Source organism: Liolophura sinensis, chromosome 10, assembly GCF_032854445.1.
Source record: "Liolophura sinensis isolate JHLJ2023 chromosome 10, CUHK_Ljap_v2, whole genome shotgun sequence".
Lineage (NCBI taxonomy): Eukaryota > Metazoa > Mollusca > Polyplacophora > Chitonida > Chitonidae > Liolophura > Liolophura sinensis.
Genome location: NC_088304.1, coordinates 15,679,276 through 15,707,244, shown reverse-complemented (window position 1 = coordinate 15,707,244; position 27,969 = coordinate 15,679,276). Strand labels below are relative to the sequence as shown.

Sequence of the window (27,969 nt, the reverse complement as noted above, 5' to 3'; positions counted from 1 at the left end):
ACGGGCTACATTATTGAGGTCAAATGTCGCCAGTTCTCAACACAGGGGAAATGGAAGTTTGTTAACAAGAGCATGCTTCACCTAGAGGACTTGAACTGATCACGAGGTCACTTGTGTTACGCTGTCTGCACTATATGGGCGTGTGGTTGTCCTTGCCTTGCTATCACAGTTAAATCCAAGAACTATAGAAGAAGCTAGTACTAACCGATTTCTGTCGTATGCAAAGTGCTTCACTATGCAGCCAAAAGTTTGTTGATATCTCTGGGATTCGAACTCGTGCCGAAGATTTCACATGGACGTGGTTTATAAATACATGGACTCATAAACTGGGTTAAGTAACGACGATTGGCTTGTCAACCTAGATTAAAAATAGGACAGTTTCTTCTGTTTCCGTCAAGAACACAAAAACAATATTTCTTAATTATCTTCATATTTAATATATAGAAGATGTTAAATGACGCATGTGCAGGATTCTGACACGGTATTATTAACACCAAACCACACGTGGGATGTTCTCCTGGCATTTGCCAAGTTAGTTGTGTCAGTCATAATCGCGAGAACCACAGTCTTGCAGTCAGTTTCCTTTCAGCTGCAGTGCTACACACATCTCTTTTGGAGTTTTTCCTTACAGTTGATTTTTATAGTGTCAGAGTTTTTAGCGGTGTGTGCGGAGCGCCTTTGGTTCAGTAGGACAGCGGCTTGCAGCACGAGCTGGTTACCGAGGACTACTCCATCAGCTGCCGGTACCAGTGGTTAACAGCCTCCCGGCCGAAACACGAGCTCGTCACTTCAGCTGGGACTTTAACAGGCCTACCCTATTGCAAACATGGCAAATAACGTTATCTGGCTGCTCATGCCTATGCTCTTTATGTGGGTAAGTCCTCTTAAAATTGATCGATAATTTGAAGATTAGCGAGACCATCGGAACAGGTAGCACGGCATCTGAAAGCTATAAACTCAGGTAAAAGTTTTATGAACAATATTGCCCGATCAAAACTTTGGAGAGAGTTTAACAGATATCGGTATATCGGTGTAGATTTTTCACGCAGTTTTGAGAACTGAAGGGCACATTCGGTCTTTTGTCCTAACTATTTTCGAACTGTAAACGTGCCGAGCGACTTTGCAACATATATTGTACAGGACGCGCGAAAGGGAGATACAAAACTTGCTTAAATATGGGGGAGTTTGTTTCTCAAGTTGCACGATGTAATTACATCCACAGCGGAATGGGATCAGAAGGTTAGTAATACAGACGTCATAAACATATCAGCTAAATTATACGTAATGATCTTAACGACAGTACACAATATCCCAATTCCTTTCCAAAACAGCGGCCAAAGTTGTTAAAATTTTGAAAAAAAAATTCTTGGCGTTCGTTCGCTTGTTTCTAATGATAAGACACAAGTCGTTCTCTTACGACAGTCACGAAGATTTAATCATTACGTTTTCACCACGGAAATGGGTTTCGAGACAACCAGAATTCTTTCAAAGATTGCAAAGTAGATCAAACGTCGACCAAAAATGATATCGAGGCTCGACAGATAGCAAAATGTACTTTGACAAGAAAAGCATATATGTGTAAAATGAAGCTTGCTACATATGAACAAGAAATGGCACAAACTTCCAGTACTTTTGGGAATAGTTTGTTAATATTTCACGCACATTCTAATTGTGAATTAGATTTCAAACACGTTGCCGTGAAATTATTTCCAGGTTTTACTACAAAATACAGATATGTTTTATTAGCGGCTGAACAGCAACTGTCTGTTTCTAAAACACCATGACGTACCAAAATGGGGGTCGCTTATACCGCCCCATATCCCAGGTTATACTGAATTTGACAATGCCTTGAAACAGAACATCGCAGCTATGAAAAATTACTGCTATACTTCATTCTTCTCTCCAAAATATTCCTCTGTTTAAAGTGAGAAAATATAATACGAATGCACAGAAACTAGGATAGCGTGGGTTTCCCCGAACTTTGCCTGGTCTCCCCCGCGCTCTGCTTGGTTTCGACCCGGGCTGTGCCTGGCTTCCTCCCACCATAATGCTGGCCGCGGTCGTATAAGTGAAATACTCTTGAGTACGGCGTAATACACCAATGAAATAAATATAGTAAATATGATAGAGTGCATTTCCTTCAGATTTTTCCTTACCAGATTTGTGCGTGTAGTATTAACAAAATGTACCTAAAAGAGGGTTAAAGCAACAAATGATATTCTCTTCAGGAAAATGTCTCCAAAATATTCCAGCACATGAGTCTTTTCCGTTGTCTTTACTAGATAAATAATCTAGGATATTTTAGATGTACTGAACATTACAGATAATTGAATAATTTAAGCTCACATATATTTGTTTGACTTTTTAGGCGAAGGGGAACATTTTCAACGATTACATCAGGCAAGCCTATCGAGGTAAGTGCAGACAAGCATGTGAATTGTAAGTGTACTTTTAGCAAGTCATGTATTAACGGGTTTTTCCATGATGTCTGTACCACACAAGGCAAAGACACTGCATACGAAGTTGATATTGACAATGCTCCGTGGATGCACAAAACATGCCATTGGTTTCTCCACTTCTGCAATGAATACCACCTCAGATGACCTGTTCATGTCCCTCAGCTATTCCTTTCTTTGGATATTCGTAAAGCTTCCGTCTTGACCCTGCTAGAAACACTTATTCGTTTGCTCCAATGTTCTTATCACGCACATTGCATACTAGTATATAGGGGATCGACGCAGGCGTTATCATCGTCTGATGGTGTGTCAGCACATGTTTTGCATCTTTTTCGAGTTTTGGACGTCCAGCTTGTGCTTTATCGACTCATCAGCTACATCAACCAACAGTCATGTAAGTGAAGTTGTAAAACGCTGTTTGTGCGGCGCATGTGCAGGCCTGAAAACATGCGTCTGATCCCTATTTAACATTTGTAAAATAGGTGGCGTTTACAAAAATGTCACTTATTCCAAACTTTATATTACAGAATTACAAAAATGAGTAAGCCAAACAAGGGTGGTTTACATAATTGTTTACATTACTATAATTCATTCTTATCATAGGTGTACAATGGAACTAATTATGTACAACGGTTGCCACAGTGGTCGGCTGGAAAACCAGACGAAGATTAATCATGGTGTTTGTCTCGATCAAATAAATGTTTCCCCTACCGGTCTGAATGTCCCGCGGAGAGCACAGCACAACTTAAGGCAAACCTCTTTGACAAAAAGACTCCAGTTGTAACGCCATGGTGCGTTTAGATTGCATCTTCTGATTAAAGCTCTTGAACCACCCAAGCAGAAGTTGTGGCACTTTTCGAGGAAGTTCAGTATTGAATTTTTTAGTTTTGAATTTCAAAGGACAGGCACGAAAAGAAGACATTTTTTGTGTTGAAAGAAAGAGAAAACGACAGTCGATATGTACCTAGCACTAATTATGCACAACACTTATGCAAATTTGTTGAGTATGGCGTAAAACAACAATCAAACACATAAATTAATACAGTTTGACGATGACTGGGAGAGATTTATTCCGCTTGTTTTACACTTCACAGTGTTTCCAGTTGTCATCTAATGTACTATTGTACACTCATCTTGAAACAGGGCACCTCATCCAACAGCCACAAGGCAGCAATATCTAGCATCGGCCAAACTGTCATGCATGTACTCTCCACAGCCTCGGTTTATAATTCGTTCAGAATAGGTTGTAAATGCTTCCTAATGTGAATGCTAAAAGCCCCCAGGGAGCAAAGAAAGCTGCTAGGATCTGTCTTCATAAAAAGAAACAATATTATTAATTTGAATTCAACCCTGGGAACTCTGCATTAAAATGCTGAGGTGTTTAAAAACCGTTATTTTACAGGGAAAGGATTTGAATGGTAATGCATTTTGTGTAGCTTATGTGAGTTTGAGTCATCTGTATTCAATGATATATGTCTCTTACGTAATCGTACATCTGTTTCCCCTGAAGACTTCTTATGGACTCACAGCTGCAGTTCCAATACACGAAAAAAAAGTAAAGGAGCTGCGAATGTTCTCCGGGCTTGATAGAATCGAAGGTCTAACACTAGACTAATATGTGTTCGAGAAACTCCACATGCTTACAGCGGTTTACAGCACCGGCCGTTTTTGTGTACTAATTATACTTTCAACTCCATATGTTAAATTCCACACGAATAGAGGAAGTAATATCTCTATACATATTAATCAGGCTAAGAGTATGTTCCTATGGAAACGTGCTCCTAGCAGTTTATTTTATTACACTGTTATAATTTAATATAATGACTTTGACATGGCTGATATAATTTTCATAATTTTAACCAAGAATTTGCATGTCAAACCGCAATTTGGGGCAGGCCATATGTATCATCTTGACCTCTGGACTGACGCCTGTCAGAAAGGAAGTATCTCGTGAGCGATCACTAAGGTTACAAGTGGCTTAATTTCTTTACTGTATCAGATGTCAAAAGAAGAGACATCAACACATCTCCTAAAGTCTTTATAAAGTTAGTAGACAGATGTCTGATACGAGTTGGTGCATATTTCGTGTAAAACTAAGGGATTGTTTGAATGCACAGGACCGTCCCACATTTAACAGTTCAGCAAATATGAAAACTCATACGGGCAAATATCAACACAAATAACACGATTGTATTTTATGCTCCCATCAAGCAAATGGTTAGCGCTGTTCATATCTGTGTTGAATGAAGACCGAGTTTATTAACACAAACTCTGTAGAACGTCTGTTTCTCAAGAGCGCAAAGGAAGAAAGCCTCGCGTAATACAGGAACCGGACCAATCATGCTCTGTGAACGTTGGCCTTACTTGCGATGTGTGCAAAGCGGAGTTTTTATAGAAACATACTGGAGAACCCCAATTCCCTACGTATCATTGCTAAATAACATCATATGGAGGGTGGACCTTGCTCGATAAAAGTAAACATGTAAGAATTACTTTCAAAAACGCCTACAGAAAAAGTAAACTTTTGGTTTGCACACCAAGAATTAACAGAGACCTATAATTCACATGATTTCGAGTCCGTAACAGTTACAAACAGCCTACACATTCCCTCACTGCATCTGTTATGTACCGCTGATGATACTGTAGATGTCAGGAGTTCAACACAAAATTGGCGAATATGCTTAAGACGCTTGTCTTCCAAGCGCTACGACAAACGAGAAGAAGGTTCACTTGTGAGTTTGGACAGGAAGTCTGTGGATTCCTCTGCTCTCACTGCTTGTGGAATCTTGCTGACAGTAAGCTGTAAGCGAGGCTCGTATGGCCTTTGGAGCAGCCTAGTGTTTGCTGCAGACCACTTTGTGTCCTACCAACCAAGTGTGCATATCTGTACGTTCTTCAGAAATTCCGGACACCCTGCTTTCTTCTCCTCATATAATAATGGAACATCAAGTGGAAATTCTTGAGTTTGGCGTTAAAAATTAATCAAATAACTACATATATAAATAAATAATTAAATCTGTGAATAACACTTTCCCTGAATTATATGGTGATTAAATACTTGCGACAAGTTTACTTTAACGTTAACTGAAAAATTATGTCAAGCATTTGTTGATCCCGAAGGCCTAAACTCTGTGCTAATTGAAAGCAATGTGTGTTCAATTACCGGCCAAACGGCGACTGATGGGTCTTCAATCCACAAGTTGGAAAATTAAATGACAAAGTTGGACAGCTGTGTCGAAGACGATATATACTTGGTTGCTTTGTTCATATATTCTACAGGTGTAGCCTGCACTATGGTAGCCTGTCGCAACCTCGTTTCCTCGGAGATCTAGCCTTGATATCAAGGGTTTCCTCTAGTTTATCCTATATATGTGAAGGCTTGAACCGTATGATGTGAGTGCCTCTTAATCTGTGTTCATTTCTTCGTTTATCCTTCATGAAGTGCGACAGTGTGATCCATGTCTGTTCCATTTATCGTGCATCTTATATGTGCAGTGACTTGGTACCCCATGTTTCGTTCCTGGTTTATACTTTGTGAAGGCTGGACTGTGTTAAGAATACCTGATACGGGGAAAGACTGCTGTGTATTTCTCCAGTTACCCAGCAAATGTCCTGTTCGCCTGTATATATCCAGTCTGAAGGAGTCAGCGTTTTCCGGTTGTGATGGCGAAGGCAATAGCATTTCATGTCTACTCTGTACTATTCTTTTTTTACACTAGCGTTATCAGTTATTCTTTACTTTTACTTATCGTTTCGACCCTGTATCCCCTGGTATACCATGTGGTATGCATTTATCGGTATGACGCCTGCCTGAGAATTTATGAATCATTTTACAAAAGTTTCCAAATTTGACACCGAAACTATCTGGAAGTCATTTATGCAATGTCCTCAGACTTGCTAACTCCATAATTGTAACATGCAATAAAAAATATCTCAAGATTGTGTTTACTGCTGATAAAAAGTTGGAGAAGAGTTTTGAGTGCTGAGTATAATTGGGGTCTGAGCTTTGTTTTTCTGTTTGATTAAATTATGTTTGGTTTCATTTTTTTCTCTCTCTTACAGATGAGGCCAGAATTGAGGACAACATTATTCCCAGAACGAACCTGAACGAACTCAGTAGTTTGCTCACCAAAGGTAAGATTAGGAACCAGGTGTAGGCTAGCAGGTAGAAGTCAAATACCACATCGTTTCAATGACATTTCTTTCTTTTATTTTATTTTTCAACACGTAAAACAAAGAAGTTGCAAACTAAGAAATGGTAGACTTTTCCGGCATAAATGTATGCAGCGTCTAAGACTACCTAAGAGCATGTAAAATGACAGCAGTGAAATGTGACAAAAGGCGAAGTTCTAAACTGAAAAAATGAAGCGAACATGTTCAAATTCCCTATCCAAGAATCGTTTGCCACCCAATAACCGAGAAAGTACCCACTGAACAATGACAAGCATATAGGCAAATCGTATGACAAGTGATCTAAAACAATACAATCGGCGCTCGTGTGAGAATGGGCATATATTCTCAGGTAACCTCCAAGATATAGGCACTTTAATGTGCGGTGTCCTATACGAATTTTAAGTGACGTTCAAAACACCAATACCCGTTTAAAACCTCACAAACAAGGGCTGCCACAAAGTCTACAAAAATACAACTGTATACTGCACGAAAAGCTCATATTAAATGTATTATTCCCAACGCAGTCGATTTAATTATACCGCGATCCACATTCGTTACGTATGTTAGGTACACTGCAACCGGCTTTTCACATTTGTCTGGACTGTTCTTCTACATTTAATCTGAGTGGTTCGTTTCCCGGTATGGGGTCGGATTTATGTACCTCCTCGGATGTATATGGTCTGCGCTCTAGTGTACTTGGTGGGTTATCTCACTTTCATAGAATAACTGATGAGCCTTGACTGTTGGCAACCCCCACAGGGAGGTCACTCCCTATAGAGCCAATGACCTGAAAAAAAAAGCACCGAGTCTCTGTACATCTGAATATGTTAGAATTTTCGCAGACACGATTAGAGGGTAATGTCTCATTTCTAAAGGGGAACACCGCATGGACCGCCTGACTAAGTACGACAGGTCAGTGTTCTTTTCACTGTGTTCCTTTTGAATCAGAATCTCACCCGTCAGCTCCTCTTTGGTTGGTGTACACAGCAGTCACAACCGATTTTCCACAAATTCATATCTCGTGGCTTCAATATGAAGGCAGAGAGATTTAGCCAGGAACACTTAGTTATCTTACATATATTTAGTGGTGGAAGACAAGCTCACCTAGGTTGCCAATATAAATTTGTGTCTTGGTCCATTTGAACATACTTAGACATCAAAGAGGGTTTGGTTCTTATATCTTATTTGGGTAATGAACGGCGCGACTCAGTTTATAACAACCTTCGCATGATCCACCATGCTGTTAATTTAAGCCTGAAGAGATTTTAGTGTCACAAAGACAGGAATGATCTTTTAAGGCATTTGGTGTTTTATGTATGGTGAATATTACAAGTTATATACATATATAACAAGGTGAAATATTTCAATTATAATTCTGCTGATGTGTTATTTAGCTATAAGCATTCATTCATTTCTGACGAAGACGATAGCAGGTTAAATTTCTGTGACGAGGTTGACAGAACATGTCACGTGATCGGCAGATAAACCTGTACATTCTGGAGATAAGCCCAAGATAAGCCCATCTTAGACGTTAGAATGTGAAATGCTGCTCGAGGTGCTCTAAACCCGTCGTGTTTTACACAGTATTTGAAACTCGATACCGAGTAAACAAAGTCACATTGTACAGATACTGTCAGAGTGACAACAAGGCGATGTGGCGAGGTCCACAGTGGCAGAGCCAGTGTCTGCATAAACCATCTTCTGACAAGCCGAGGAGACAAATGCCTTTACACTCGGCTTGATTTCCTAGATTTTGTCGTCAGCTAGAAGAAGATTCGCGAAGATTAGTCATATCTACACCCGAGTCTGGCATAAAAGAAGTCAGTTAAGCAAAGGTCGTTGCACCGGAAGGAAAAATCTGCACCGTTGACATCCCGACCGTTAATTTACACCAACCTGTTGCGTTGCATTAGTTGGTAGGCTCACATTATGAACAACTTTAACTATGACGTTTTCAGAAGTCATTTTCAGAGTTGATAAAAGCGGGTATTTGGCTACATGTATGTACATCTAACCATAGGAATAACAAAGAATATTACGAAAAGAACGACCAAAACAATAACAACAGCTATGACTGAATCGAAAATATTCGTGTATAATATCAGGATGGTGTTCACATTCCCCAAAATATGAATATCAAAAGCGATATAAACGCTATCAAAATCTGTTTTGAAATGTCGGGGGGAGAAGAAATCGGGTTATCGCCGATCTGTCTGAGCTATCTAATGTTCCAGGTAAATAAGTGAAAAGGATTGTGCATGAATACTCAATAGAGAAAGCTGAACGCACTCAAAACTTCCAATGACTAGACAAGAAAGAATCGACTGAGATATGTACATATGGCTCTCTCGTATGCTTAGATTTCTTATTTTATGATATGAAAAACGGGTTTTTGTCAAACAGAAAACGACACGAAAGATCCTTGAGTTGTATTTTCGTTTAACCGTTCACCTACTCCATGCAGGCAGAAAAATACTCATTGAGCGGGTGCCATGCAGAGAAATTTGTAATTTTATTATATATTATATTGCACATGCCCTTTTGAGCTGTTCGAGGTTTAATATCGTATTAATATGAATAGGATATGAGGCCTGAGTTTGTATCAGGATTTTCACAACCGTTATCGAGTCGTTATGAGTAAACTATGTCAGTGACAGATTTGACATTATCCGTCATTCACTTTCCTAGGACATGGCGGAGTCTTGCCAAACTCGGTTCATCAAGAAGAAAAAGAGTGTCGCAAGATTAATTATTTTATGGCCATGTTCATTGATAAGACTGTATGCAACATAGATATCTTTCCATTACATTACATGGGTAAAGCCAAAATTAGGTACATCATGGGTGAAGAAGGAACGTGTTTCAAAGGTTTTGAAGAGACATACAATTCTTGTATTCTCTGCTCTAACTGGCTTACTTAGTCCTTACAAGAGTGTTTTAACAATTGTAATTACTAAATCTTCACTGATGAAGAAAAAAATATCTCGGAAAAAAGTCACATCTGCTTTAATTGTAATTTAGAAAACCTTTCAAGCCTTGACAAAAATAAATACTAACGGTTTGTAAGTTTTATCACACTAAAGCCGGTATACTTATTCCTCGCCTCGCAGTTTGAAAGGCTTTCTCCCTAACATAATTAAACCTGTCTGGAGTTGTCAAGTGTTTGTAAGCCGCTTTATACAACACACCAGCCATTCAGTCGATCAACGACTTATCCTCAACATGAGATGTAGGAATTCCGACAAAGGCATTTCACCTGGCAGATACCGGTTTTATTTTTCTTTTTGTCATTGTTGCCCAACTGAACTGTACTTTGATTGTAATTACGGTCAGTAATCCGTAAGGTACAGTGCATCTGCCGTGTTACCTCAAACAGACATGCTCTAGAGTAGCGTAATGATTCAGGAGTCTCTCACCAATGCAGTCTCTGTGAGCTCAAGTCCAGCTCATGCTGGCTTCCTCTCCGGCAAGGAAAGGTCATCAGCAACTTGCAGATGGTCGTGGGTTCCCCCGGACTCTGCACGGTTTCTACCCACCATAATGCCGTCCGCCGTCGTATAAGTGAAATATTCTTGGGTACGGCGTAAAACACCAAACAAATAAATTAATTAATTTATCAAACAGACATGTGACAGACGTCGTAAATACATTAAAAGAACGAAAACATGAATAGAAGTTACAGTTATCAGACTGGTATCTAAAAACAGTATCTAAAATATGTTCACTTTGCACGCTAAAGATAAAAATGAAACAAATAAAAAAACACTATTTTTAGTGTGTATAGACGATACTTTTCTTGAACTGTATTCAAATAGTCTTTATGTACTATATTGATGTTGCTGGATATCAGTGACCCCACGGCTTTCTTTTTCAATCTTTTTTCCTATACTTTTATGGTCTTTTTTATTATTTCCCCCTTTGTATATGTAAAAACATCCATTATACTTCGCATTTCACAAACATAATGCTAAGAGGGGAACGAAAAACATTCCTGTGATGTCGTCGGCACAAATAGTATAGTATAAATATGGTTATGAGGTCCAACTTAGAATTCAGGTATCTACATGTATTTAAATTTTCTTTTAGTACGTGTTTAAAATAAAGGTGAATATATTTTTCGATTTTATTTTCAGTGATGCATTTTTCTGATGATATTATGCGATTTCTTTTCTTTGTCTTTCCTTAAAATTGTCTTTATAACATTGAAACCACATCAAGAGAAAAAATAGTTCGCCGTTTTGTTGATGAAGTGTCATTGTGCTTTTCCGTCTTTGTGATTTGCAGGATGTGGAGGCATTGATGCCGACATTGTCTTTGTGCTGGACAACTCCGCCAGTATCTGGGCTCCGGACTTCAAGAAACAGACGGCCTTCGTCAGGGATTTCGTCAGTGTCTTCAACATCGGCCCAAAGAGCGTGCGCGTGGCGGTCATAACATTCGGTGACAGGGTCTACAGTCGACACAGCTTCCTTCTGTGGAAATACAAGAACGAGAAGGACGTCAAATCTGCCGTCATGGATATACCCTACATGGCCGGTGTACAAACGCGCACGGACAAGGCCCTGGAGTACCTAAAGAAAGTTGTCTTCCGGAAGATGAGAAAGGGGGTGGAGCATATTGTCATAGTGATGACGGACGGTGACTCTCTCTATCCAATGAGAACGCACCGTTCCGCTCGTTACCTGAAGCACATTGGCGTCACGCTGTACGCTATTGGCGTCGGATTCAGCGTCTCTCTTAAGGAACTCAAATCCATAGCTTCTAGCGCTGAGGGGATTTTCCGGGTGGACAACTTCGATGCCTTACAGAATATCAAGAAACAGCTAGGAGTACAGATCTGTCCAGGTAAGAGGAATGATAACAGAATTAGCACGAAACCATGTGTTTGTCTTAATGCCAAAAACGGGAATCAGAGAAAATCTTGGACCGTTGCCATGTGATGTTTTCATCAGATCATATTTTGGCTGCAAAAGGCAGATTTGATGATAGAAGAAAACATTCGTTAGAACCATTATGAAAGCTTTCCTTAACGGATCAAAAAATACATACATACATACATACATACATACATACATACATACATACATACATACATACATACATACATACATACATACATACATAGTGACTGATGTTGAAATTAACAATACATGATATCTCAGCAATAATAACCCTTATATCATTTTTGCAAAAGTGATATGCATAGCTGTTGTACTGTACAACTGCTGAGCACTGTGCAGTTGTGAGTCACACAGTACCGTGCGGCAGTCGGACAGTACCTTACGGCTTATGTGCGGTGCCCCAAGGTTCAAAACTGCGTACCGTAGTACCGTGCAGTATCCGCGCAGTTAGGTCTGAGATCTGTTTCATTCTCCCCACCTGTGCTTTCAGGAATAAAGATCTGTACTCCTCAATCCAGTCACTAACCTGGAACTCGGTCCTTTCGACTGTGCTTTCCTCAACATATCAAGACTATACGCTAAAAAAACACGTTTCCTTTAATTATACAGTAATTCTGACTGAATATCACCTAGTTACACAATAATGTTACAATTAACACAAACGCATCTGTCGCATCGAAAGCTAGCCAAAGTTTCCCAACCTCCAATTTCGACACGAGTCGGATGCAGTCAGCATCGTACGGAAAAAGATACACTCGTGGAAAGGTTCGTTTGAAACGAAAAGCATTGTACCATTAATAGGGCGACAGACAACTTTGATTAGGAGTCTGAACAAAAAATTTTATTAAATAAATAACAAAAGGAACGATTGTGATAAAAGAAGGTGGTCTTAACTTTCAGAAGAACCCGCCCAGTCTACCCTAGCAGCGGATTCACGCGATTTAAAAATGGCGGTTTGTGAAGTTCCGCTGCTGCTGAGTAGGTGCACCAGTTATGCTTGTGCTAATTACGTCGTTGTGGTCTTCATTATTACCAAATAATAATATGAGATGATATAAATTGAGAATTACTGGTTTTCTTCGTGTTAGGATTTCACACTTTGAGGACAGCGCAGGTAACATGACCGAGTTCAAGGCGGGTGAATGCAACGATTCAGTTGGATCAGTGTGTAAGCTATAAGCTTAGAACATGGCCAACCGATCTGAGCTATACCGTTCAGTATACCGTTCAATATACCGTTAATACCAAGGTATGCTTGTACAGTAAGCTTTACTGTGTGGCAATAATATAACAGTATGAACACATTTCGAAGCGCACCCACAGTGCGATCTCTATATAGATCTCGCCTTGTTGTGGACAGCACATGATCTCAAGTTCTGCTCAAGGGCAAGGCAGTATGAAATATTAACCCAAAGTTCTTCTGCACCTGATGTCAAATTCCCTTAGTTTTTAGCGTCTTCTTTGTTTACATCTTACTCAAGCTAATCTAGCTTTCGTCTAATAAAAAGACAATAAACAGGTTTAAAACAAGTAATCGTCCCTAGTAAGACAAATAAAAAAGTATAATTTGCCTCTATTTTAACAGCTGTAACACATTTTGACACATTACATGAATTAAGTTTGATTTATGAGTAACTGTCCTTGAATGAACGTTGATGGAGAGAAAGCTGGTCTTAGTGCATGGGCACCCAAGACATGATGCAATGTAAACAGCAAATTTAAAAGTTAGTCCTAGTACATTAATAAAATTACATTTTGAAAAGCTTAGTACATATTTAGTTTTCGATACAGTTAGTGGTTAATGCGTCGAAGGTAATTAAGATGTTTAGTAGATATCTATATTATCGAGTACTCAATCACTGTTAATCCATTTGGCTCACACACAGGCAAAACAAAAAAAGCCAATTCCAGCGATTCTTTAGAGATTTTGTTTAATCATGTCTTTAAACGCTTCCACTGAAATTTTTTATGCCCCTTGCCAATGGAAACTTTCCACTGATAAGTCCACACCGACGATTACATCATTACAGTAATTGGTACGTACGACTACTCTTACTTCTCTATCGCTAACATATTCCATAATGCTGGCTGCCCCGGTCAACTATCTGAACTATTTTTGTCAATCATATTTCCATAACTGAAAAAATTTCAGTTGCTCTACTCACCTATGCTGTATTAATTGTTTCCCCAAAGTACGAGCACATCGCGATAAATATAACCCGACCCGTAAAAGCTAAGTAGGACGTGGGATATATATAGCAAATGTGTTTAACCTGTTCGTTGAGGGGAAAAGCTATTTGTCCGTCTGCAAATCACCTTTTCCGCTGTAAATAGATCATTGGACGGGTCCTTACCGATGTTCCGGTCCTTCAGTTAGCATGCCATGATTTCGTACAGCACGTGCTCGGCTTTACTTCCTACTGGTTTGTGATAATAACACGTGGCTGATGACCTCATCAAATCCCGCCTGGAGACAGACATGATGAGGTCATCATCATAGATACCGGAAGTACGCTCAAGAATATGCCAAGTTTTTGTTTAGTCAGTGCTCTGGTACTTGAAGGGGAAATTCAATCGTTTAAATTAGAGCTGAAAACGGAGAAGACATCATGTTAAACGTTAACGGCAAAATGATGATTTGTCTGTAGATATCAGTTGTACATTTTTTCATTAAATACTACTTGACTATTGAAGATAGATCAACAGAAATGACGTTTAATAGTCCATATTAAAGATCTACAGACCTGTATTGTATGCTGTAACGGACTGAATACATATGTGTGCGCACTAGAAATAGCCCGTATCGGCTACTTAAGTGTAAACCACAGGAGCACATTGGTTCTCCGTATGTAGTGAAAAGTCACATTTCCCAGAATACGCGCATGTCAAATAATCACGTGATGTAGCTTTTCTCCACAACATAATAAAATCCAACCAAGCATGACCAGCATTTGTTTTTCAACGATTCTGGTGGAATTTTGGTGATAGCATTTTTTCACCCATGGTAACGTCCAGATTCAGGGAGAGAACACCTGCACAAACGTTCATTTTCAATCCTTTGTTACTCATACATATCTTAAGTGGGTATAAAATAACAGTACGAACATTTAATAGTGCATGGTCAACCAGTATTATCTGTGTGTTAGTATAATCCATGAGGTGTTCCAGCACTCTTCAACTCTTGTGCACATAGGAGGTACAACCTTTTTTCAAACTGCGCATGCGTTATTAAGTGCGGGAAAGGAGATGTAGAAGGATTACTTAAAAATCTCATCAAAAAGAACATTGTATTCGTTGCGACGATCACAACTAGAAAACTGTCAGACTTACACTGTTTATTCAAACACAAGTTGATTCAAAGGCATAATTTACCCATTCCATTGCACCCACGTCTACACCAACTATCATAGACAAATATTTTCTTACATACATTCAAAATTTGGCCGATTTCACCTGACGATTAGTTATCTAAGCGAACTGTGTAATGCTTTGTACTTCATGCCGGTGGTGTGCTGGATATCTCACAATGAAATGACGTCCAAGATGTTTAGAATATTTATTACAAGTATAAAACCTATAACACAAAAGCATTTAAGTCTCGTTTCATTGTTAAACATCTCTCAACGATTTTTTTTGTATTCTAATTCAAGAATGCTCTATAAGTTGCTCCGACGACCTAAACGAAGTTTTTAGACATAACATCCAGCTAAAGGCGCATTTTCCGAATAGTCTATTCGCCCTGTCGAATTCTCTCCACAGCTTTTAACTCTCAGCACCCATCACTGATAGATTTACGAGGTACATGTAGTCAGTTATGGGACATACGAGTAACTTGATTGTCAGTGACAGCTGCATGTTTGCTTGTTTATTTTTTCTGTCTCCAAATGTACAGCGTCGTCTGGGAACGAGTTTGACGAACTCCCAAAGGTAACAACGGTCAAACAGAAAGTAACCACAACTACGACTACCCGTAGGCCCACAACGACGATCCCGACGACTGGTATGTCGCTGTGTAGGCCTCATCCTCCCTGGCTGGGGGATACACTGCTCTGTGTGTTTGCCGATCACTCTGTCTTAACATACGCACACCGATTGGGGTGTTGTCAGCACACGATTATCGCACATTAATCTTTCCTTGCACAATTAGTCTTGATTCGCCTCAGAGCTTTGCTGTGAATTTCGACGTGCGTTTCCACCAACAGTGCCAATGTACCACTGGTTTCAGTCAGCTCTGCAACTGCGTGCATTAAAATTGAACGTGTCATTAATACGAAGTTACAAAGGAAATATAAACCGACTGACGGATCTAACGTATACTTATGAACACGCACTCAGCATGCTTAGAATTTTTGTTCGAAATTGTACAATCAGTTGCGCTGCTCTAAGGACCTAAAGTTTTTGAATGTGATATAAATGTTGAAAACACGGAGTCAGCGTGTCAAGGCTATGCATTTCTTTTTTATCCTGATGTGTCTTGTACATGTGTTTTTGATTATTTAGTACTATACTCCAGAACGATCTTTTTATGTGACATGAAGGTATATGTTGTGCAAACATTATGCTTTTTATCCTTTGCGTCTCAACCAGTAATCAAAAAGTTGCATAGCCATTACAGCTAATTGCGGGTAATAGCAACATTTCTATACATTTCGTAACCTAGCGGTCAGTGTGCTTGCTTTTAAATACTAAGTTATGTGAGACATAGGTTCAGTTTGTCTCACACTCTCGGGCAAAAAATTTTTGACGCTTCCTTGCATCATACCACTGTGTTTGAGACGAAAAAGCGATTAACAATATTAGCCTGTGTGGCCTTTCATTCACGATGGTCGCTGGAGACGACTTTTCTTTCTTCAATAGCGCATGTTACAAGTGGTAGAGTCTGCAAATAATTCGCCACTGGCTGGTGGTTTATTCTCGAACCACTGGTTTTCTGAAGAGCTTCTTATAATCGAAAACTTCTCGAGCATTCCGTAAACAAGAATCAAACAAAATGAAATGGAATTCAAATTCAGTGCATTTGAATGTTGCGGCCATGAAATATGATCAAACTACTATGTGCCCGTGCATGTTAAGCATAAGGCGACATCTGGCCTCTGTCATGGGGTTTGCTCAACTGCTGGCCTTGGGATATAACGACTGTGTGACAACACGTAGAGATTATTTCTGTTATATATGCGTACTGTGTACCTGTATCTAGAACAAAATTGACAAGAGTGCTCTGTGTTGTACTGGAGAGGTCTCTGTGTGATGTGTATTGTCTGTTGGGTGACGGTCTATATGGATGTTGAATGGGTTATGTACTTTGTATGGCAGTCTCTAACAGTGTTCATTGGCATTGTGTGTGGGTGTGGGTGTGGGGGTGTTTTGCATGACGGCCAATAACACTGTCGTGTGGGTTATGTACTTCATATGGCAGTCATTAAAAATTTTCAGACGGCCTGTAGCAATGCTGATTGGGTTGTTTATTTTGTGTGACGGCCTGTAGCAATGCTGAGTGGGTTGTTTATTTTGTGTGAGGGCCTATGGCAATGCTGAGTGGGTTGTGTGCAGGCCTATAACAATGCTTAGTGGGTTAAGTATTTCGTGTGACAGCCTATAACAATGCTGAGTGGGCTGTGTATTTTGTGTGACGGTTTATAACAATGTTGAGTTGGTTGTGTACTTTGTATGATAGCCTACAACAATGATAAATGGGGCATTCAGGCTGTATGATAGTCTATAACAATGTATAACGTGTTGTCCAGTGTATGTTACAGCTGTAAGTGCGATTGTGAAGCGTTGTTTTGTATAACAGTCTATAATGGTGTTAAGTGGATTGTGTACTTTGTATGACAATGTACAGCGATGTTGTGTGGGGAGTGTATTTTGTATGACACTGTATGGCGATGTTGTGTGGGGTGTGTATTTTGTATGACAGTGTATGGCGATGTTGTGTGGGGTGTGTATTTGTATGACAGTGTATGGCGATGTTGTGTGGGGTGTGTATTTTGTATGGCAGTGTATAGTGATGTTGTGCTGAGTGTGTATTTTGTCTGACAGTATGTAGCGAGGTTGCGTGGGTGTAGACATTGTATGACAATGTTGAGTGGGATGTGTGTTTTCTGTGAGAGCCTATAACAATGCTGAGCAGAGTTCCATTGAGGCCTATGACGGCCTGCAACAATGTTGATTGCGGTGTTTATCATGTGTGATGGCCTTTTTCAGTGTTGAGCTGGATGTGTGTTCTGTGTGACAGTCTATATCAAATGTTGAATGGGATGTGTATTTTGTATGACAGACAATAACAATGTTGATTGTATTGTGTATCGTGTGTGACAGTCTGTAACAATGTTGAGTGAAGTGTGTACCTTGTTTGACAGCCTATAACAATGTTGATTGGGTTGTGCATCGTGTGTGACAATCTATAACAATGTTGTGTGAGGTATGTACATTGTGTGACAGCCTATAACAATGTGGATTGGGTTGTGTCTCGTGTGTGACAGTCTATAACAATGTTAAGTGAGGTGTGTACTTTATGTGACAGCCCATAACAATGCTGAATGCGTTGTACATTTTGTGTGACGCTCTATGACAATGCTGACTGAGGTATGTACTATGTAACAACTTATAGGCCTACCAATGCTGACTGCGGTGTGTATTCTGTGCGAGAGTATATAACAATGCTGAGTGGGGTATGTATTTTGTATGACAGACTATAACCATGTGGATTGGAGTGTGTGTTTTTGTGACAGTCTTTAGCGATGTTGAGTGGGTTGTGTAAGTTGTAATGTGATGTAATGATTGGAGTTTTACGTCGTACTTTAGAATTTTTCAGTCTTGTGGCACGTCCATTCCCTGCCCAAAGTTGTTGCCGCCACTGAATCATCATGCCGGAGACACCAGGCATGATACTCCCACCCAGTCACATCATACTGACAGCGGGCCAACCAGTCTTGTTTCCTTGCTTTAATCTCTCAGTGCTGAGGGTCCAGCAAGGCAGCAGCAAGTGCCATTTTTAAAGTCTTTGGTATGATCGCGGGGTCTCCCGACTTCAAGGCAGACAACCATTAGACTCTAACCAGGTCACCGAAGCGGTCGGCATATTTTCTATGATCGTCCATAACAATACTGTCTGAATTATGTTGCTTGTGCGTCAGTCTATAACAATGTCGATTGGTGTGTGTATTTTATGTGACAATGAGTAACAATGTTAAAGGCTATATAAGGTGCCTGTGTTTGTGTTATCCCATATTGTAATGTACTTGGGTACTTTGGTATTTCCTGTCTGTCACAGCACTAAGTTTATCCACTACGTTTGTGCAACTACACAGTATTATACAAGCCCGGGTGTATCCTGTAGCGCTTAAGAAGGTATACAGAATGTGTTACACTACTCTTTGTGCTATCTTCAGTCCTATTCGTTAAGACTTCAGGACGAATGATGTATTAACTTTGTCTTCCTCACCACCGTGTCCTCCACACCCTAATCAGCATTCCACAGTTACCTGCCAAACAGGCGTAAGTGCTACCTTAATCATGCGTCCTTGTAACAAGGAACAGGTATGTCAGGAGTTTCTTCGGAGCTCTGTTTGTTTCCCAGATTCTCTATTACCGCTATTCTTCATTTATAACGACTTCCATTTCTCTTACAAAGGTATATTCAGACGAACGGAATGATGTTAATTTTCTCTTTTTTCTTTGCTGGGTTTCAGTGCCAACGACACCAGTGCCCACAATTCCCCGTAAGTATGTAAGTTTGTGGATTATTGCATGGCGGAAAATACAAAAGGTGGGCAGTTTTCGTTTCCATACAAATTTTGATGTTTAACGTCATACAGGCGGATAGGATCTTTTAATTTGTTGTACACATTTTGCTTGTGGTCATGAATTCCATTTTCTACAGACAAGGAAATAAGCAATTTGGTCAAAGCGGCTAAACTTTTCCCATGGTTCACCAAACTTGTTTTACTAGAGCTTTCTAACAAAGCAAGCAATGAGTCGATTGCATAATGCTCCACGGGTTTGCTGGTTGGGTGACATTGATCTTTTAATCCTATACAGAATGTTAAGAATTATTCATTTATTTCCCCTTCTGTACTTACATTTCAGCTTGTGGGCTGGCGGATCCGGCCGACATTAACTTCGTTTGCGACGCCGTCCAGATGGACGCAGCGACGAATCGAGACGTTAAGGAGATCGTGAAAGGCTTGGTGATGACGGAGGAGATGCAACACGAAGGCATGCAGGTTGCGTTAATCACCAGCGAGTGTCCAGAATTGCCCAGCGTCCCTTTCTCCGAATACCAGAGCGACAACGTGACAAAGTTCCCAGAGGTGTTTGATGACGTCCATTACCAGACGTACGGTGACCTAATCGAGATTCTCGAGAATGACGGCTTCTCTGAGAGCAGGGGAGGGCGTGAGTCCGCCAGGCATGTCGGCGTAGTCATTCTCTCACAAGAGCCCGATGACGCCGAGGACGTCATCATCAAGGCGGACAAGGCGAAGCGCAGCGGTGTCGAGCTCTTCGCTGTGGGATTGAACAAGAAGGTCAGAAGAATGGTGCTGGAGCAAATCGCCAGTGAACCCAAGAGAGATCATGTGATCATGATTGGTAGCCGAGGAGAGGTGGCAGAGGTCGGACCTAGAATAGCGAAGACATTGTGTCCACGTAAGTAATCCACGCATCAACTCGGGTATTCCCTAAACGGATTATTATTAAAAAGAAGTATTAAGTTAAGGTAGTGCTCCTGCTGCGTCTTTTGAACCGTGGACTGGAGTTGCTTACTTAGGTACTACACGTTCTCTTATCCATAGTCCAGTAAAAAATGGACGCGGTATGCATTGAAAGGGTATGCTCAGAACTGCTCTTGGGCTGGTTGTTCAAAAGTGTAATAAAAGTTCAGCCAGACTTGAACATCGACCTAATAAAGAAGTAACGACACTTTAGTCCAGACTAAAGTTAATACCGGGCTTAACTGTTAATACACTTTGAACAACAGCTGTTTTAGACCTGATCCTGGGAGATGTTTTATATAGGGTGTCTAATGGTAAACCGTGTGCATTGGAGTAACAAAAAAATCGTCACGGGGACGCCGGTTTCCTCCATCAGTACGCACAGCTATCTACTGATAAACTGCGGCGTACCACGTTAGTTAATATAGCAACATTATCTGATGATACATTTTAGCCTTCTGGATAAATTCATTTATAATAAACAAATGATTATGGCTTTTTGCAGTAGTTTAGGTCAATGTTATTTTTATGAGGTAGTGAGAGTGCTTGGGGCTTAAATATGCGAATAAGAACCGGTCGAATTCCAAAATGTTATAATTAAAACAAAAATGACGTAAAAAGTCACGTCACTCCCACGATTACACCTAAATTGGTGAAGACACAAAACGGTTTGGTAAATTCTCTACCGATAATTGATTAATTATATTGCCTCATAGAAGTTACAAAGGAAATTATTTATAGCGGCAGTTGGTATTAAAGATTTGTGTTTGTGGATATAAAGTCTTGATGAAAGTGCTTTCAATGGCTTTCAATAGAAGACACTACTCCTTGACCCATGAAATAATGGTCTGTTCGAATTCCTTTCAACTGACTCGTCGCGAGAGTGGTCAGTTGTCCATCAATACTTGGATCGGTTCTCCTCCTGTGCTGTCATACATGTTTAATGTGAAGCTAAAACATTTAACTTGTATATTTATGGCCTGTGCCTAGTTGTGTTCTGTTTACTTGGCTACGAAAGCTGATACATGTGAGTTCCCCTGTAATTTGTCCTACCTACACTTGCCCATCTGTTTTATGTCTGACGTATTTTCCGGTTGTGATCATACGCCCAGCTTTAATTTGATACCCTTTATTTTATTTCTCCCCAGCTGTTTAGTTGCCGCGCTGAAAAAGGAGATAAAAATACATTTGTTACATAAGAAATTTGGATATTTTGCCAAAAACTTTACTTTTTCGAATCATGCTATGACATATGTGTTGCATTAAGTTGACAGGACGTCAAAAGAGAAATTGGAGGAATGTGTAAGTTGTGTTCATATAAAATGCAGGGTAAGCTGTTCACCACATGACGATATAGTAATTAAGAAAACTTAAGGTATAGGTAATTCCGGATGACTGGGGTTACGGAAAGACATGTTTTTTTATTCCACGGCGGACAAAACCTACGTCAGGTATTTAAACTGTGCAGAAAATTGTTCAATTTCCACTTTTTCAGATGGCAGTAATGAAGTCATTCAAAAATCCTGACTGGGGAAAAAGTGAATACTTAAATGTTCCTATGGGCCACCTTCATGCTATTTTGGTGCAGTATCGTCGAGTTTGCAAACCGCATTGTACACGCTTTGAGCTTATAGCACCCATTACTGGCTTTTCATCGCCCTGGCAAACTTCCTTTGCTTCTCATAACACGTTCAGCGGAGAAAGCCAACTTCATTTTTTATCAAAGGCCTTGGCAATTAAAGACGTCTGCGTCAAACGATACCTTCTTATATTCATATAACTTTGTACCATTGCCCTTTCAAATCGTAACTTTACCACAAGCAGTTCCCAGGAGTGAATATGCAGTATCTAAATGTGTTTTAATTTTTCTCCAACGAAAGATTAGGCCCTTATAATTATGATTTTGTTTTTATAAATGAGGCATGGTTAGTGTTAAACGTAATTGCACACCTCCGCACAGACTCGTTAAGGCCACACTCTGTCGGGTAGACGATTTGTATAATTGATGGGTACGAATTTTAAAGTATGACATGGACCCCACTGGTTGAAGAATGTTACCTACACGTACCTTGTTAGTAACAATCCGTTTTGTTTCGGGCACAGAAGTACAAATTATGGCGCGTGTGTTTGTATTGAACTTGTGTAAGTCTGAAACTACCGCATGGGGCGAGATGAATCCTGTTCAGTTATTGGCAACAATTACTCAAGAAAAATTTAACAAGCTTTGTGACATATACGTAGCTACCACTTGGTGAACACTCGCACCTATTGTACCTTGGAAAATGATGTTAATTGCTAATGTAAATAGAATATAGATATAGAAAGATTTAAGTTTAGATCAAAGGTCAAATGTGAATGGCATTTTCTACCTGAATTTTGGTCTAATATGGTAATTTTAGTAAGTGGAATAAATGTTTGCCAAAACCATTAAAAAACACTGAACTATAACGCCTTCAAATCGTGGATATGGAACATTTGGGGTAAAAAAACCGTTCTGCGACTGTGTCATGAATTCTACAAATCGTCCACCTGTCATCACATGGAAATAAAAGTAACACTTTAACATCTTTACTTGGGCCTTCTATTGCCACTGCGCTCTTCTATCTCCAACTATACATCACATACTCTATCGCAAGGATTGGCCATTGGCTATTGCTGTTGTTGTTTCTTTCCTCCCGCTGTTTTTTGTTTGTTTACTCTGTTCATTTTTACAGTGATGTAGACCCGACATTATCAATTTCGGGCCAATATGCCTGTTACTGATCTGTAATCGTGAATCTAAATGTTGTGTGTTTGTTCTGAAATTGGTTTTCGTTGAGTGTTCTTCTCCAGTTATTTTTGTTTTATGCACAATCGTCTAATTATAACATTGTAATGTTAAAATTTAAATTTTTTTTATGTTATTAGCATATTTATCAGTGTACCTAATGATACCATGGAGGTACATATAACTATACCTCCATGATTATACTCGTACTTGTTAATCTACTAGAGTCATATACCGATTACAACATTTATTATCGTTTTTCAGGCGCAAGACTTGAGTTCCTGAATTAAAATCCTGAAGCACCTACCAGTGCTAACAAAAGCCACCTGACAATGGATCTTACCACTATCAACGGCATATTCAGAACGAGGCTCATGGGATTCTATTACCACTCGTGCGTCTCTCTACGTGTTTTCACTGTAGCCTATATTACATAACCAATGTACTAGTTCGGTGACAAACTTCTTCAAGACGATATCAATGAAAGTGGCATTAAGAATTAAAGGACAGTACCGTGGATTTACCCAGAACGAGGCCAGTATCAGTAGAGGCCCATGAAAATTATGTTAAGTCACCCATGGGTAAAAGGATGATTGGTTTTGTGCCCTGTCACTGACATATAATGTATGTATATAAACATATGGCGAAGCAGTTTTTTTAGTTCATTTTCCTTGCTGTATATGTTTGCTTCTGTCTTTCGTACATGACGCCTAATGAGTAATAATAGATGTGGCCAATTCATATACAATGCTGCTGAATTGTGTACCTCTATATATGACGAATTCAAATTCTATATCCACAACGTAAACATAAAAAAAGTCTGCCATGGCAATCATTTGCCATTGGTTTCGGGTAACTTTTTGCCCACAGCGAACTCAAAGATGCCAGGCATCGCATAGCAGCGCTTTATTTGACACAATCCAGGGCTTAAATTGTTCATTAAATCCTGACGTAGGCGACAAGCCTTGCAGACGACAATCCGAGGTCTGTAGATGTTATATTCCGGTAACGGATTCTCTACGGAAGTTCACGTCAAAAACGTTTAGATGTACCGATTATCTCTGAGTGAGAGAGTCGTATAGAGCTGCCACCTGGTGGACAAATGTGATACGAAGATATACGTTTGCAGGCTTGTGACCTGTCTAAAAGAATTTATTGAATGCATATTTTTATTCTACATAAAAGCGCTTTTGTTATATGTTTATACTTTATTACCTCTTGTACAAATGTTGAACAAGACGATGTAATCAAAATAAAAGAAATTCTCGTATAAGAGAGACGTCTATAGTTTGTTTTAACGGGCTTCCGTTGCATTTTCTGCCAAGGGGCGGCGTTCTCCTGAAAATCCCTGATTTTCCAACAAAGAAAGTTTTCACTCAGATCATCAACTTTAGGTAGACCTTTGTAGAAAGTTTAACAAATATCCGAGGAAACACATTTCTAAATCAAATACCGCGTCGTCGCATACAGAAGGTAAACCAAATCGGGATGAGACTGGGGTTAACATTACCGTTATATGATGTAATTAACATTACGTTTTGTGTCTCAAAACGATTGTTAGAAGACTATACATAACTCATTCGCATAAATTTGCTTTCGCCGCAGACGATTCTCCCATGACTGATGAGGGCGAGTATTTACAACCTTCCAAGTGATCTTTCGGATGTTTTAAGAGGTATTTCAGGTGCCTGGCTGAGGCTGATTTTCTCTGGACTTTGAATGGTTTCCTGCGAGTAATATTCTTGAATAGGGCGCTAAGCTACCATTAAATACTAAAGAAACGAATTCTTACAGGCCTGAGATCAATTAATAATAACCAATGATATCCATGGCCGAGTGGTTCGCGTGCCGGCACGGCACACTATTAAGGAGTCTCTCACCAATGCGGTTGGCCTAAGTTCAAGTCCAACTCATGCTGGTTTCCTGTCCGGTCGTATGTAGGTCTTCAGATCTCAGTACTGCATAGAACACTAATCATACAAATAAATAAATAAACGAAATAAAGAAAATCGATTAGTTAATTAATTTACCAAATGGATATCAGAGTTTGACGGCCGAATCAACAGAGAAAATAGCCCGTGTTATAGTGTTTGGTTCTTACATACGAGAGTGTGGGCGCATTACCTTATGGCCTGTCATTCAGTTCGTGTTCGGAATGTGTAACATATTAGTGTAGAATGGTTGATATTAGGCGTAAATATGTTTTACATTGAATTTTTACGACACAGGATGTGGTAAAATTGGCCAAGTAAGTAGTTAAATTCTTCTGCTTTTGACTGGTGTTTTACGTCATAGTCGAGATTTTTATTTTTTTTTTTTCGTTACACAGGGCTGAACCAGATACCACTAAGCAAAGAAATACGACATTAACAGGTAACTACCGCTTACTGGTGTTTACGATTGCAGGAGAGGATGTAATAGCGTTTGGCCGAGCAAGGCTTCAAGACAATCCAAGGATATCACTGTTCCAAAATACGCGCTTATCAGTCTTATTTTACTGGTTTTGAACGCCTTACCCTAGACTGTTTTTCACCCAATACGGTGATAATGTTTGCATCAGGAGAAATACAGATGCATAATCTTCTCTGTTGGTTATACAGTAATATTTGATTGATGTCTTAAATAATCAAGAATATTTCACTTATGCCACGACGGGCAGAATGATGGTGGGAGGAAACCAGCCAGAGCCCGGGGAGAAACCCACAACCATCCGCAGATCGCTGGAAGATAATTTTTTGCTTGTGCGCTCTTTCTTCCAATATTGTTACATTTGGTGGTCTGTGTAGCACATACTCATTAAAGGGAGCTAATGTGGCAGTATCATTTACTCTAGGTTTCATCTGAACGCCCATTACTTCACTATATGCAGGCATCAGAGATGGGAAGAGTGTATTTTGTTTAAAAAATGCAAAACTTTCGAATTCTTCGTCTACCTGTCTGAAAGGAATATATAGACATAGAAATGTAGCAAAACGTATTTTTAAAAATCGTTACATTAAATACTAGAAGCCCTATGCATACTAAAATACTAACATCAGCGGTTGATTTGTTTCATGTATTGTAAACCTACACTGGATAATATGTATAGGCCTATATAAGATCGATTCTAACATAACATGTAATTCCGGGATAAGGAAGGAAAACGCTCCGTTGTGCTTAATTTGAGGGGAGGAAGAGATTTTAATTATCTGTATGATGAACGAACGAAGACGTTTACAATTACAAGAGCAATCAGAATCCTTGCAAATGTTGTAGACATTTCACTACCATTTTCGTACTGGTTGAATGAAACTAAAGTATTGCAAGCTGCCCACTAACCTCTTCCAAAAGATAAACTATAACCTGTGTTTAAAAAAGTAGTTAGAATATAGGTATTGAAGTTATGTTAAACCCACCCAAGACGTGTGGCTGGCGTTAACTGTGCCTAAGTGTGTAGTTTACGGGGAGGTGCAACTGCCAGAGTCGTCCATTACGCATCGCTTCTTCGTGACTCACCGGTCCGCAAAAAAACTCCAGGGCCAATTACGCTGTTAGGGGTACATTGAAGATTGGCTTGCCTCCATGGCTTACTTCTGGCAATATGACATGGTCATGATAGGCAGAGCAAACGTCGACATGACAGGTGGCGTCTTGGTGGTAAACGGTTTCGTGAAGACAGATGGTGCTCCCTACGCTGACAAACAGTTCTCGTTATGTCACGAGGCTGAAGACACGCTCTGACATAATATAACTCCCTGGGACTTATGTGCAATTCTAAGAGAAAAAAATTATTTCATTATATGATATTTTTTTCATATAGGCAGTGAAACATTTTTTTACAATCATATTTAGAAATCTTCTCTTTTTTCTGTGGAAAGTCATGGACGTTTGTGACATGAAAAAGCATCATAGAACTCTTTGCTTTTGAACTATAGTTTATTAAGCTGGCATGTAAAACCAAATGACATCATTTCCTTTGAAACTTTATTGTTTTCATCATCCAATTAGGAATTTTTCATATTACAGTTGCAAAGTTTATAATCCTTGTAGTTTACTTTATTTCGTGTTTTTCTAAAACGGCTGAATACATTACAGGCTTTTTGCAGACAATGTTCTAGACTCGAAGGCCAACGCTTATGTAAAAAAAAATTTGTGGCCATAAACACTATAAAGCAGCCAGTAATTCAGTAACTACTCCAGCCATAAAACTATGCCCTTAGTGCTGTAATCTCTTAGTTGAAGACGAAGGATATGAAACCAGGAGGTACATGTACGAGTGGGGGGAAAGCGTAGGTGTGGAGGTCGAAGTGGAGTTGAATCTAAACATGCAGGAAACAGACATTAAGAGTTAAGTCAAGCGAAACACTGTATTTCACCACCATTCCCGCCAGTTGTTTATACGTATCCGTCAATCAGGCTTGCATGAGACGCCATAATCGTAACCAAACACATACTTGCACACACCTTTAACCCAGGCTGCTCTGCGCCACTGTGATTGGCCAGGACTTGATCGTGCAATGGGACAACTCGGCATGCGCCTTTATAGTTAAATATACTGACGATGGTTAATGAAGATCTGACGCGATGACCTATTTTTAAATAGCATACATCTAACGTGGATCACAATGGCACACTCATCAACTTCCAAATAAAGTCGGCCAGTTTTCGTAAATGGGCGTGTTTTGGGGGTGAAATGCACCATACACGAGCTCGTACCCTCTGGTTTCTTGTAGACAGCTAACTCTCCATTCACACACCCAGTCTGGTTTGGTTTACCAGAGACATTGTAGGTAATTCAATTATAGCGACATGGGAAAACTCCGATATGACGTATGATTAAGGGCGTGGAGACTAAGCCGTATAATTTTTTCACCATAGTTTCTCTTACACTTTTGTCCTCAGTAACAAACATATGGGTTTTTTTTTTCAAGCACATATAGTCTGTAATTGGGAGTTATCCTGACCAGCCCCAGTTTTTG

At 39.7% G+C, this 27,969-nt stretch overlaps 1 protein-coding gene across 4 annotated transcripts; it reads left to right on the top strand.

Moving 5' to 3' along the window:
• The first annotated feature begins 583 nt into the window (after positions 1-583).
• On the top strand, positions 584-24,286 carry LOC135476676 (von Willebrand factor-like). Of its 4 annotated transcripts, none has more exons than XR_010445121.1 (9): positions 584-874; positions 2,369-2,414; positions 6,519-6,590; positions 10,914-11,474; positions 15,423-15,530; positions 19,222-19,251; positions 19,619-20,179; positions 21,740-21,826; positions 23,276-24,286. XR_010445121.1 is itself a non-coding variant. In XM_064756780.1 (9 exons), the coding sequence occupies exons 1-8, from the start codon at positions 827-829 to the stop codon at positions 21,769-21,771; spliced, it is 1,458 nt and encodes a 485-aa protein (XP_064612850.1). In that variant the 5' UTR covers positions 584-826; the 3' UTR covers positions 21,772-21,782; positions 23,276-24,286. The 4 variants fall into 4 exon arrangements, 3 of the variants coding, with proteins under 3 accessions (XP_064612850.1, XP_064612852.1, XP_064612851.1); XM_064756780.1 differs by having other exon boundaries at positions 21,740-21,782; XM_064756782.1 differs by lacking the exon at positions 15,423-15,530 and having other exon boundaries at positions 585-874; positions 21,740-21,782.
• The last annotated feature ends 3,683 nt before the right edge of the window (positions 24,287-27,969 follow it).

What these genes read in the sequence shown, in the direction of transcription:
- LOC135476676 (XM_064756780.1), top strand. Translation starts at nt 827, where the DNA reads ATGGCAAATAACGTTATCTGGCTGCTCATGCCTATGCTCTTTATGTGG. An exon ending in AACGACGATCCCGACGACTG is followed by an intron (nt 15,531 to 19,221) that starts GTATGTCGCTGT and finishes GCTGGGTTTCAG; the next exon opens with TGCCAACGACACCAGTGCCC. An exon ending in ACCAGTGCCCACAATTCCCC is followed by an intron (nt 19,252 to 19,618) that starts GTAAGTATGTAA and finishes CTTACATTTCAG; the next exon opens with CTTGTGGGCTGGCGGATCCG.